The sequence below is a fragment of the Hevea brasiliensis genome, chromosome 12 (genome assembly GCF_030052815.1).
Source record: "Hevea brasiliensis isolate MT/VB/25A 57/8 chromosome 12, ASM3005281v1, whole genome shotgun sequence".
NCBI lineage: Eukaryota > Viridiplantae > Streptophyta > Magnoliopsida > Malpighiales > Euphorbiaceae > Hevea > Hevea brasiliensis.
In genome coordinates this window covers 26,953,860-26,966,899 of record NC_079504.1, presented here as the reverse complement: position 1 = coordinate 26,966,899, position 13,040 = coordinate 26,953,860, and the positions used below count along the sequence as shown (strand labels likewise).

At 31.9% G+C, this 13,040-nt stretch overlaps 1 protein-coding gene across 1 annotated transcript; it reads left to right on the top strand.

Annotated features, from left to right (window-relative positions):
- The first annotated feature begins 270 nt into the window (after positions 1-270).
- Positions 271-851, top strand: LOC131171155 (uncharacterized). The gene is made up of 2 exons (XM_058130622.1): positions 271-279; positions 399-851. Exons 1-2 carry the CDS (start codon positions 271-273, stop codon positions 849-851), a joined length of 462 nt encoding a protein of 153 aa, XP_057986605.1.
- The last annotated feature ends 12,189 nt before the right edge of the window (positions 852-13,040 follow it).

Here is a 13,040-nt window from a genome sequence, read left to right as displayed (position 1 = left end):
AGTGGAGGTAGAGAACTATGAATTGCATGGGATTCTACCCGGTCAAATGCGAAGGGCAAAAAAGGAGGGAGAAAATAATGAAAATCCTTCCATGATGCAATTGGGAAATGAAAATCCATGGTGAGTTTTTTTTTTTTTTTTCTTGTATGCATTTATTATTATTATTATTATTATTATTATTATTATTATTATTATTATTATTATTATGAGCTCTACTACAAAGTGTGAAGACAAAATGAGAGAGAGTCAATTAAGATGATTTACCTAGTAATGGAAGAAGTTAGACAATATCAAAATGTTTTCTTTCTTAATAAAAGTTTTAAATCTTTTTTTTTTTTACTAATTGTGATTGTTATTTTTAAGAAAATGAATAACTAATATTATGGGAACATTTGCAGGCAGCAGCAAGTGGATCAGGGACATACAATATTCCTAATGCAGAAATGAAGGAAGAAGTTGAGAAGTTATTAAAAGAATCTCATGAAAACCGAAACAATGCCTCTGCTGTCAGGACATCCAATATTCCTAATGCAGAAATGAAGGAAGAAGCTGAGAACTTTTTAAAAGAATCTCGTGAAAACCTAAACAATGCTGTTGCTTTCAGGACATCCACTATTCCTAAGGCAGAAATGAAGGAAGAAGTTGAGAAGTTTTTAAAAAAATCTCATGAAAATCGAAACAATACCTCTGCTATCAAGTCAGATGAACAATCACATAAACATAAGGAAGAAGCTGAAAAGTTTTTAAAAGAATCTCGTGAAAACCTTGTCAAGTCAGATGAACAGTCACATGAACATAGGGATGAACATGAACAAGGGGATGAACATAGGGAAGAAGTTGGAAGAAGTTGAGTGTTTAACGTTTAACTTGATCATCACTCCCCTAGTTTAATTGTTTTTTTTTTTTTTTCTCAAAATTTGTTATCAATCCTTCTGCAGATTAGGTATTTGTTTAGCTTTGTTTGCATTTCGTGGGTTTCCAATTAATAAAACTTCTCTGCTTATTGTGAATGCTGGTTAAGGTTCTGACTTCCTCAAAAATGGGATACATCACAGAATGTCTGAAAAAAATCAAAGAATGTTCAACTCACACATAAAAAAAATTTTATAACTATTATTGTTATAAAATTTTTTAAAAAATTGAAATAAGGAGAAAATGCTCCTATAAGGCCTCAACGATATATACCCCCTTGAAGCTCTCTTCCTTGGCAAAATTAAGAGAAAGAAACGGAAAATTTTGAAGAGAAAATTAATCAAAAGTATTTCAAAATTTTAATAAAAATTCTCATTAAAATGATTGTCACACATTTAAATAGGAAAAGTCTTAGTGACATGTATTCATGTCAGCCGTTAAATCAGTGAGTTGTTTGATAGTTGGCAAGCACATACAAGTTAAAAAAACTCTTTCTCCTTTTGATTTTCTCCTTTTGATTTTGCAAATCTAAAATTCAATGATGAAATCTTTATTTGTACAGGCTGTTAAAGTTTGTTGATGTTACTAGAGTGGTCTTTAGGCTGTGCAGTCTCGAGTTCGAGTCCTAATCAAACATAAATATACCAAAAAAAAAAATGATATTGAATGGTTTGTTTTAGAACATCTGGTCTTAAAAAAAAAGAGCAAATCAATATATACAAAATTTTAATCAAATCAAACTAAAAATCTATAAATTGACATTTATATTTTGATGCAAAAGTTAGTGACACAGACACTTCAAGTTTGCTAGTCAATTTGTTAAGAAAATTAGCAACGAGAGCTTTAGCTCTTTGGTACTTGGAGTCTTATCTAAAATTTGTGAGACAAAGTTTTAAGCTAATATCAGATTTTTTAATTTTTCCCGGAAAACACAATAAGCCAATTAAACGAGAGTAACGAGTTTGCCACCATTCCCATCACGTTCCTTGATTGGCTCGAATTGTGATATGATATTGATTTCTTTATAATGCTTATATGTATATTCACTCTTGATTAATTATTCTTGCCAAAGGTTTCAAAACAAGCACAAGAATACTCAAACAAACCATCAAACTATGCCATAGAGGCCATTCCAATTTCTTGCGCTATTTTAGATTTGTGTTGAATTATTTTGAATTGTAATTAATTTGAGATATCCATCAAATCATTATACAAAAAAGATTATTGAACAATTTATAGATTATGAATCATTTTGTATCAAAATATTAATTTTTTTTGTACATTTTTCGGATCATTTAAGTCATACAATTGACCATTTATTAAATCTTCAGTTTTTTGAGTTATTATAAAATTTGTATAGATTACAATTCATTATAAATAGCTTTAGGTCAGACAATTTTAAGCTGATGAATTAAGTCAAAATTTACCACTTTAATCATTTCAAAGTGTCAGGAGTTATTAGTTATCCAGGTATTGAATAGGATATATCTTTTTTATTAATTATCTTTTTTATCAGATAATGAATTATTAACTTTCTGATATAGAAAATGATCAAATGGCCACAGTATATTTTATTTTTTATTTTTTTTTATTTAATAGAGACACAATAAGTCAAGTAATAATCGGTAGCCTAGCCTTCTCCTTTTTAATTAAAAATGTGAATAATCTTAGAATTAATAGATGCAGAGATATAGTCCTCTTCCTTTCTCACTAGAGATGTGAATAATCGTAGAATAGATAGATGGTAAGACTCAAATTCGAGACCTCTCACTCTACCTAAAAACGAATCAAGCTACTCCTTGATATACATTTTATTTTTCAACTGATATGTTGTATTGTATTGTAATTAAACATGTGCAGCTGCATATGGAAGGTGGTTATGTTGAGAAAAATTTGAGGTTGACTAGTTGAAAAAATACAAGAAAGCCACATCATCTTTGGATAAAGAATTGGGATATTAGAACTAGACAACGCAAAAATGGCATATTTGATAAAGTACTTGTCTCATCCCTTTTTATTAAAAAGATCAAACTTAAAATTTTATAATTTTAAAGGCTCCCAATTTCAAATCATTAAACCTTAATATATTATATTTTAATGTAATAATTTGAAGTATAAATTTTTTTTTTTCAAGTAGATAAATTCTGATGTTTTTTTAATTTTTGGTGAAATAAAGATTGTTCAGTTTATGATATATGGAGAAATTATTCTTAATTACTTAAATTATTGTTGTTTGATTAATATGGTAATTTTAATTTAGGAGTTAATGATAATTAAAGGTTTGCCTGAATGCGGTGCAATTACCACAAAGAAACCAACATTATGTGTTGATCATTGGTGGAGGTAGACAACTACGAATTGTATGGGATTCTACCTGGTCATATGCGAAGGGTGAAAAGGAAAGGAGAAAATAATCAAAATCTTTGCATAATGCAAATGGGAAATGAAATCCATCAGTGAGGTTTTTTTTTCAATTTTTCTTGTACTCATTTTTTTTATAATTAGCTCTAGTAGGAAGTGTTGAGATAAAATAAGAGAGAGTTGATTAAGATGATTAGGCCATGTTCAATGCAGAGAATCAAATACTCCAATATAAAAGTGTGATAAGTTAGTAGAGGAAAAAATAAAAAAGAAAGGGAGAGATCTAAGATAAAATATTGAATATTTACGTGAATTTAGTGTCTAAAAAAATTGTGTTATGTATAAAACTTGAAAAATTTTCTCCCATTGAGCTCGTTTTATGGTGGAGCAAATTCAATCTATTTTCTCTTACGGGTGTTTTTAGAATAATCATTTGTCTAATGAGCTCATCATTTCGCTAAATCATTTGTCTTCTAATTGGGAACATGTAAGTTGTTGACTTTGGCTCCTAATTATTATTATATATACAAAAGAAGAGGCAACTTTTACTGTTCTAATAGCAGTAAAATTACCTCTTCACCCCTATACTCTTTTTTCAAGGACAACTTTGGAGTGGTGATTACCAACGGTAGGCAAGTGGCACCAGCTTATGCTGGCAAGGGCTACAAGAGTTATAAATGAGATTATATTAATAAGACAAACTTAAATCGTCTTTTTAATATTTTATTTTAAAATCTATTTACTCACTGTCATAATTTTTTCCTTTTTAATTAATTAAATCTTCTGAATTTAAAAAAAAAATAGACCTCTTCATTTTAAAATTTTAATTATTTATTTTAATTTTTTAAACCACACTACAAGAAACCAGCGGACTGGGGATGAAATTTATATTTTGTCTCAAATAAAATCGACTTATAGAGACGAAATTGGATATTCGTCACAGAAAAAATAATATTTAGCTGCGAAATAGTTATTCGTTTGCAATAATTATTTTTGTCGAGGAAAAATATAAGTTTATAACTAAATATCTCCTGCAAAATCTATTTTTGCACGCCTTATGAACTTTTCTCAACCATTCTCAAAATTTCGTCTTTAAAAACTATGATGTAGTGATGATTTTATGTTTTATCCTTAATTATAAGAATTAATGATGAAATAAATTTGTCGCCTAATAATATAATAAAATAATTATAAATAAAATTAATGAAGAATGCAAGATGGGTGACATAAATTTGTGTTTGTGCCAAACTCACCTGCCAAAATTTTCACTTCCGCGGGTAAAGAATCAGCTACTAATATAAAACTTAGATAAATTTTTATAATTAAATTATGAAAGTTTAAAAACTCATTTAATCTCTAATTAAAGAATAGACAATGGTGAAGAAAACTGATTCATTCACTCACCTAATCTCTAGTAACCAACCGTCAATTTTCCTCTCCTTCTGTCTTTATTCTGTCAATCGAACTTCAATGTATCTCATTTTATTTGGGTTTTTCATCTCTATTAATCATTCAATACAAAAGACTCTCACTGGCTGATTATTTAGCAAAATCAGGTAAGCTTAAGGAGATCATTTTTTGTGGCATGGGTATAAGGTGTTTTCAGGGTGCATGGTAGTGGTTTTCGGCTATAGTTGATGCACAAGAAAGTTAAATCTAGAAAGTACTTGTTACTTGGTTATGTACTCTTGAAAATTTGGTCAAATTTGGGTTATTTTGTTCTTGAGTTTGGTTCTAGGGTTTTATTTTGGTTTGGTGATGTTGATTTTGGGCACTTCCTATTTTGGCATTATCCCTGGGCATCAATTTCTACTATGTCTTTAATTTCAATATGGCTATGTGATGTGGCCCAACCGCAAGTACACAGGTCGTACAAGTAATATAGAAAAGATATCGTTCCCACGAGGAGTTGTGTTAATGATTGAATTTTTGATATAAAAAGTTGACTAAATTGAACTATTTTTGAAATTAAAGCAATAAATTGATGGGTATTGGAGTATGAAATCTATATATGCAAAATTAATAATCTATTCAACTATGTAATGGTTTAACTAAATTTGCATTAAATTAAAACAAGGAAATTCAAATGTGGCAATATTTAAAATGGCAAGCAATTAAATTCGATTAAAAATTAACAATGATAAAAAGCGATTAGGAGTTGAATTTCATATTTGAGCTATTTTGGAATTTTTAAATTGGTTATCCAATATTGTGGAACTTACGGGTTTTAAGGAGATTAATTCTTAAATCCTTTGAATACCCTTTCGAGTGAGACAAAGAGTGCCTTAATCAATCTAATCCTACTTTCGTGGAGTTAGAGTTAATTAAGACCCATTAGGTTCTTTAATTAATCTGTGAGTCCTCTTAATCCTCAGTCTATTTCTAGATCTAAGTTAATTAAGTCCAGTTTTTTTATTATCTATCACAAGGCCTTCTCCTTTCGGTGCCTCAACCATAGATTAAGAACATTACTTAATGGGATCCTACACTAAGCATGTCATTAAGTACACAAGAAATGAATAAAACTCATTAAGACCACAAAATATGGATTACCCAATCAAAATCCACAAAATATCTCAAATATTACAACCCTTACTCCAGAATCAAAGTAAAACTACTCACTACCCATAATGCTTACAAGATATTCTAAGTTTAAATGGAAATAAAGCTTTAATCAAAGCTAAGAAACAAGAAGTTCAACACTAGAAATGTAGGAAAAATGTAAGAAAAGAAAGAAATCTCCAAATCTGGATGGAAATGGTGTGGAAAATGATTGTGTCTCTTCAGCTGCTGCCTTTCCTCTCCCTTTTCTTCCTTTCCTTCTTGTCTTTCTTCTTTCTAAAATGGGAAATAAGGCTATTTATAGCATTTTCTGACATGGAGCCCTAAAATGGTGTGTTTTAGGAGGGATTTTCTGAGGGAATCTTCTGCCAGCTCATTAATGAAATCTTTGTGGGACTGCATAAGTGGACTGCATAAGTCATGCAGTCCCTTATGCAGTTTTCGGCTGTTTCTGGTTCACTTATGCGAAACTGCATGACTTGGCGCATAGGTTATGCACAATTCCGTGAGATTGCATAAGGGAGGCGTGAATCTGCATAAGCTATGCACTCTCCTTATGCACAATTCGGCAGGTGTTGGAATAGTGTTTCTTCTCCTTATGCAGATCTGCATAGCTTATGCGGCAAGTTATGCACAATTTGGTCAATGCATATTTCAACTTGAAAACTTGTTTTTGACATCTTTGGCTGTAGAAGTCACTCCTCAATGGCAAAATTTCTTTTCAGACCTTCAAAAACACCATTTTCCTACAAAATAAAGTAAAAATTACAAGTTAATCCAAAATTGACAATTATGAAAAATTAACTAAATAACTAACAAAATTAGCTAAAAGTGACAATAATCAAATAAAATGACTATGAAATTAAACCTAAATGATTATGCAAAATGTATGCATCAAATACCCCCAAACTCAAGCTTTTGCTTGTCCTCAAGCAAACTTTAAAATGTGATGCAAAATTTTTAGGGGTGCCTTATCCAAAGAGCTATGAAAATCACCTATTAAAGTAACTTAACACACCTTTAGCCATACCAGCAATCCATTACCCATCCTTCAAAATGCAAAGAATCTAATGCTTATCCAAGCTTTCACCACTTAGCCATCAAGTCAATTATCATTCAAAATCCCCAAACCAACCAATCAAAAGAGAGAGTCATGCTCAAAAGGAATTCTAGGACAATCAATAACCAAAGTGTCTCTATATAGAATGATGGAATTAAATGAATGAATGGATAATTTTCCAATCCCATAGGCAAATTCCCTACTCCTATCTCCACTAATGTAGCAAGTACTATCAAGAGATCAAAGGTCTTTTTAGGGATGTAATGGGGCTATGGGGTTCAAAATGAGGCTAAGAATACAAATGGGTAAAAAGGGTTCAAAGCATGAGAATATTTTCAATTTTGAAACATAAGGTACACTTCTTATTTTATTATATTTTTTTTTATTTTTATATATTTATATGGGGGAGAGAAATACACAATGAGGATTGTCAAGTGCTAGCATAGTTTACAAAACACATAAAAATGGAGGGACATTTTGATACTTTAAACTTGTATTTTGCATTTTCTTTTGATGATTGTCCCTAAGATTGCCACCCCCAAACTCATTTCTTTTAATACTTTGGGTGGATTTCTTTCATTTTGAATGACAATGGTGAAAAGCACATATACTAGTACTTTTACAAGGTGACAAGCATTTCTTCTCCCTTTTATTGAATTTTTTTTTTATGTACCTAATGTTATAAATAATTATTCTCATGAAAAAGGTTGGAGTGTTTGGTTCATTGGCTAGGTAACAATAAGGGTTTCAAGAAAAATTAGGGATAAAAAGGCTTAAAGGGGTTTGCAAGGGTCAATTTTAATTAGGAAAAGGGCCAAAGGTTTAAAATGAGAAGGTTTTAAATCAAAGAATGCCTAATCATCTCTCTTTTCAAGTACAAGCTGGTATTTCGCCTCGAAAGGTTTAGAAAATTTGTTCTAGGATTGGTGAGACATCATTTGACTACCTTATATCCAATAACTCCCTCTAAACATTCCAATCTCTAAAGGACTAGTTGGGTGGCTTTTTGGCTAAGAAGATATAGGCAAGGGATAGACACTTCAAAACCTTGCACCTCTTAGGAAACTTTCAATCCACAAACCCAACTAAAGGTAAGTCAAATCACTCTTATAGGTAACTTTTCAATACTCAAGGGATTTGGCAAAAGATTTAAATGCATGATGCATGATTCCTAAAAATGAGTAATGCATTAACTAAATGGAGGAAGTCTATTTGTGTGCAATGTGTACAATTCTAAGTGGTGTATAATGTGTGTGTAAATGTGTTATGTATATGTATGTATGGATGTATATGTAAAATATTTACAGTATATGTAAATGTAATGGAATGAGATGCTCCTATACTCAAAATGTGAAAAATGTATGAAAAATGTAGCAAAAATCAAAATGTGCACCCCCAAACTCAAAATTAGACATTGTCCTCAATGTCTCAAGCAGTGTATTATAAAAACTCAAAGCAAAGGGAATAACCAGGATTAGTGAATATTAAGAGCAAAAAGAAAGAGTTACCTGGTATAGAGCATATGAGAATTCAAGATATAAGGAGGATGCATAAGAAGCTGCACAGGTTATGCAAAGTAAAGTGCTGCCCAGAACAGGTGCATAAGTAGGGTGCATAAGCCGTGCGGTTCTGCATGAGGGGCAATAAGGACTGCACAGGCTATGCAGAACATTTCCATAAGGGTATTCACAGCCTGTGCAGTTCTGCATGAGTGGCATAAAGGATTGCACAGGCTATGCAAAATATTTGCATAAGGGTATTCATAGCCTGTGCAGTATATTCAAAAGCTGCTGCATGATGATGAGCAAGAAAAAAAATGTGCAACTACCAGTAGAAGCATCCAAATATATACAGAGTATGGACAAATATGCACAAAAGGGCAGTAAAGGCAATGAAAATCAAAGAAAAAACTAATGTAATAGCTAGCCAATAAAACTTCAAGAAAAACAGAATTCAAAACAAACTAAAATTGTTTCAACATATTTACAAAGAAAAACTCCTACAAGTTTGAACAAAAGTAAAACAGAAACTAATCTAATTCTATTGTTTTGCCTTTGTCCAAAGAAGTTGCTAAGGGGCTGGTGATGTGGCCCAACCGCAAGTGCACGGGTCGTAAGTACAACAGTCGTAAAGATATCGTTCCCACGAGGAGTTGAGTTAATGATTGAATTTTTGATATAAAAGTTGACTAAATCGAAGTATTTTTGAAATTAAAGTAATGAATTGATGGGTAATGGAGTATGAAATCTAAATGTGCAAATTAATATTCTATTCAACAATGTATTAATTAAACTAAAATTGCATCAAATTGAAATAAGCAAGTTCAAATATGGCAATATTCAAAATGGTAAGTAATTAAATTCGATTAGAAATTAACAATGGTAAAAAGGCGATTCCGGAGTTCGGGATTTCATATTCGAGCTATTTTGGGATTTTAAATTGGTTATCCAATCTTATGAAACTTATGGGTTTTAAGGAGATTAATTCTTAAATCCTTTGAATTCCCTTTCGAGTGAGACAAAGAGTGCCTTAATCAATCTAATCCTACTTTCGTGGACTTAGAGTTAATTAAGACCCATTAAGTTCTTTAATTAATCTGTGAATCCTCTTAATCTTTAGCCTATTTCTAGGTCTAAGTTAATTAAGTCCAATTTCTTGATTATCTATCACAGGGCCTTCTCCTTTCGGTGCTTCGACCATGGATTAAGAACATCACTTAATGGGATCCTACACTAAGCATGTCATTAAGCACACAAGAAATGAATAAAACTCATTAAGACCACAAAATTTGGATTACCCAATCAAAATCCACAAAATATCTCAAATATTACAACCCTTACTCCAAAATCAAAATAAAACTACTCACTATCCATAATGCTTACAAGATATATTGAGTTTAAATGGAAATAAAGCTTTAATCTAAGCTAAGGAATAAGAAATTAAACACTAGAAATGTAGAAAAATTTAAGGAAAGAAAGAAATCTGCAAATCTTGGTTGAAAATGGTGTGGAAGGTCAAAGTGACTCTTCAAATTCTGCCTCTCCTCTCCTTTCCTTTTCTGCTCCTTTTTTCCCTCCTCTAAAATGGGAAAATGAGACTATTTATAGCATTTTTCTGACATGGAGCCCTAAAATGGTATGTTCTAGGAGGAATTATCTAAGGGAATCTTCTGCCAGCTCATTAATGAACTCTTTATGGGATTTGCATAAGTGGGTGCATAAGTTATGCGATCCCTTATGCGATTTTGATCTGGTTCACTTATGCGAAATTGCATGACTTGGTGCATAGGCTATGCACAATTTCGTGAAGGTGCATAAGGGAGGCGAGAATGTGCATAAGCTATGCAGTCTCCTTATGCACATTTCGGTTGGTTCTGGAACAGTGATTTTTCTCCTTATGCAGATCTGCATAGCTTATGCGGCAAGTTATGCACAATTTGATCAATGCATGTTTCAGCTTGAAAACTTGTTTTTGACATCTTTGGCTGTAGAAGTCACTCCTCAATGGCAAAATTTCTCTTCAGTCCTTCAAAAACACCATTTTTCCTACAAAACAAAGTAAAAGATACAAATTATTCCAAAATCAACAATTATGGAAAACTAACTAATTAACTAATGAAATTAGCTAAAAGTGACTAATAATCAAATAAAATGGCTATGAAATTAAACCTAAATGATTATGCAAAATGTATGCATCAAATACCCCCAAACTCAAGCTTTTGCTTGTCCTCAAGCAAACTTTAAAATGTGATGCAAAATTTTTAGGGGTGCCTTATCCAAAGAGCTATGAAAATTACCTATTAAAGTAACTAAACACACCTTTAGCCATACCAACAATCCATATACCCATCCTTCAAAATGTAAAGAATCTAATGCTTATCCAAGCTTTCACCGCTTAGCCATCAAGTCAATTATCATTCAAAATCCCCAAACCAACCAATCAAAAGAGAGAGAGTCATGCTCAAAAGGAATTCTAGAACAATCAATAGTCAAAGTGTCTCTATATAGAATGATGGAATTAAATGAATGAATGGATAATTTTTCAATCCCATAGGCAAATTCCCTATTCCTATCTCCACTAATGTAGCAAATACTATCAAGAGATCAAAGGTCTTTTTAGGGATGTAATGGGGCCATGGGGTTCAAAAATAAGGCTAAGAAGAAAAATGGGTAAAAAGGATTCAAAGCATGAGAATATTTTCAATCTTGACAATATAAGGTACATTTCTTATTTTATTATACTTTTTTTTTCTTTTTCTCTTTTTTTTTTAATATATATATGGAGGAGAGAAATACATAATGAGAATTGTCAAGTGCTAGCATAATTTACAAAACACATAAAAATGGAGGGACATTTTGATACTTTAAACTTGTATTTTGCATTTTCTTTTGATGATTGTCCCTAAAATGCCACCCCCAAACTCATTTCTTTTAATACTTTGGGTGGATTTCTTTCAATTTGAATGGCAATAGTGAAAAGCACATATACTAACACTTTTACAATATGACAAGCACTTCTTCTTCCTTTTATTGTATATTTTTTCTTTTTTTTTATTTTTATTTTTATTATTTTTTAGAAAGTGTACCTAATATTCAATATTATTCTCATGAAAAGGGTTGGAGTGTTTGGTTCATTGGCTAGGTAACAATAAGAATTTCAAGAAAAATTAGGAATAAAAAGGCTCAAAGGGGTTTGCAAGGGTAAATTTTAATTAGGAAAAAGGGCCAAAGGTTTAAAATGAGAAGGTTTTAAATCAAAGAATGCCTAATCATCTCTCTTTTCAAGTATAAGCTGGTATTTCGCCTTGAAAGGTTTAGAAAATTTGTTCTAGGATTGGTGAGACATCATTTGACTACCTTATATCCAATAACTCCCTCTAAACACTTCCTTCTCCAAATGACTAGTTGGGTGGCTTTTTGGCTAAGAAGATATAGGCAAGGGATAGACACTTCAAAACCTTGCACCTTTTAGGAAACTTTCAATCCACAAACCCAACTAAAGGTAAGTCAAATCACTCTCATAAGCAACTTTTCAATACTCAAGGGATTTGGCAAAAGAATTTAATGCATGATGCATGATTCCTAAAATGAGTAATGTATTAACTAAATGGAGGAAGTCTATTTGTATGTTTGTGTGCAATGTCTAAGTGATGTATAATGTGTGTGTAAATGTGTTATGTATATGTATGTGTGGATGTATATGTAAAATATTTACAATATATGTAAATAAAATGGGATGAGATGTTCCTATACTCAAAATGTGAAAAATGAAGCAAAAATCAAAATGTGCACCCCCAAACTCAAAATTAGACATTGTCCTCAATGTCTCAAGCAGTGTATTATAAAAACTCAAAGCAAAGGGAATAACCAGGATTAATGAAATTTAAGAGTAAAAAGAAAGAGTTACCTGGTATAGAGCAAATGAGAATTCAAGATATAATGGGGATGCATAAGAAGCTGCACAGGTTATGCAGAGTTAAGTGCTGTCCAGAACATGTGCATAAGTAGGGTGCATAAGCCGTGCGGTTCTGCATGAGTGGCAATATGGGTTGCATAGGCTATGCAGGACATTTACATAAGGGGAATACAGCCTGTGCAGTTATGCATAAGTAGCAGAAAGGGTTGCACAGGCTGTGCAAAGTATCTGCATAAGGAAATTCATAGCCTGTGCAGTGTATACAAAAGCTGCTGCATGATGATTAGCAAGGGGGAAATGTACAACCAGCAGTAGAAGCATTGAAATATATACAGAGTATGGGCAAATATGTACAGAAGGGCAATAAGTGCAATGAAAATCAAAGAAAACTAATGTAATAGCTATCCAATGAAACTTCAAGAAAAACAGAATTTAAACTAATTCAAAACAAACAAACATAATTCAAAACAAACTATAAATGTTTGAACATATTTACAAAGGAAAAGTCCTACAAGTTGGAACAAAAGTAAAACAAAAACTAATCTAGTTCTATTGTTTTGCCCTTGTCCAAAGATGTTGCTAAGGGGCTGGTGGCTGCTGCCTGCTGTCGAAATGATGGTGCTGGAGGAGGTGATGGAGGTGGGGGTGGCATGCCCAGAAAGATCATGAGTTGCTTCACCATCTCCTTCAATTCTTTCTGCTTGTCCTTGGTTTCCATGACAAGGTCAAA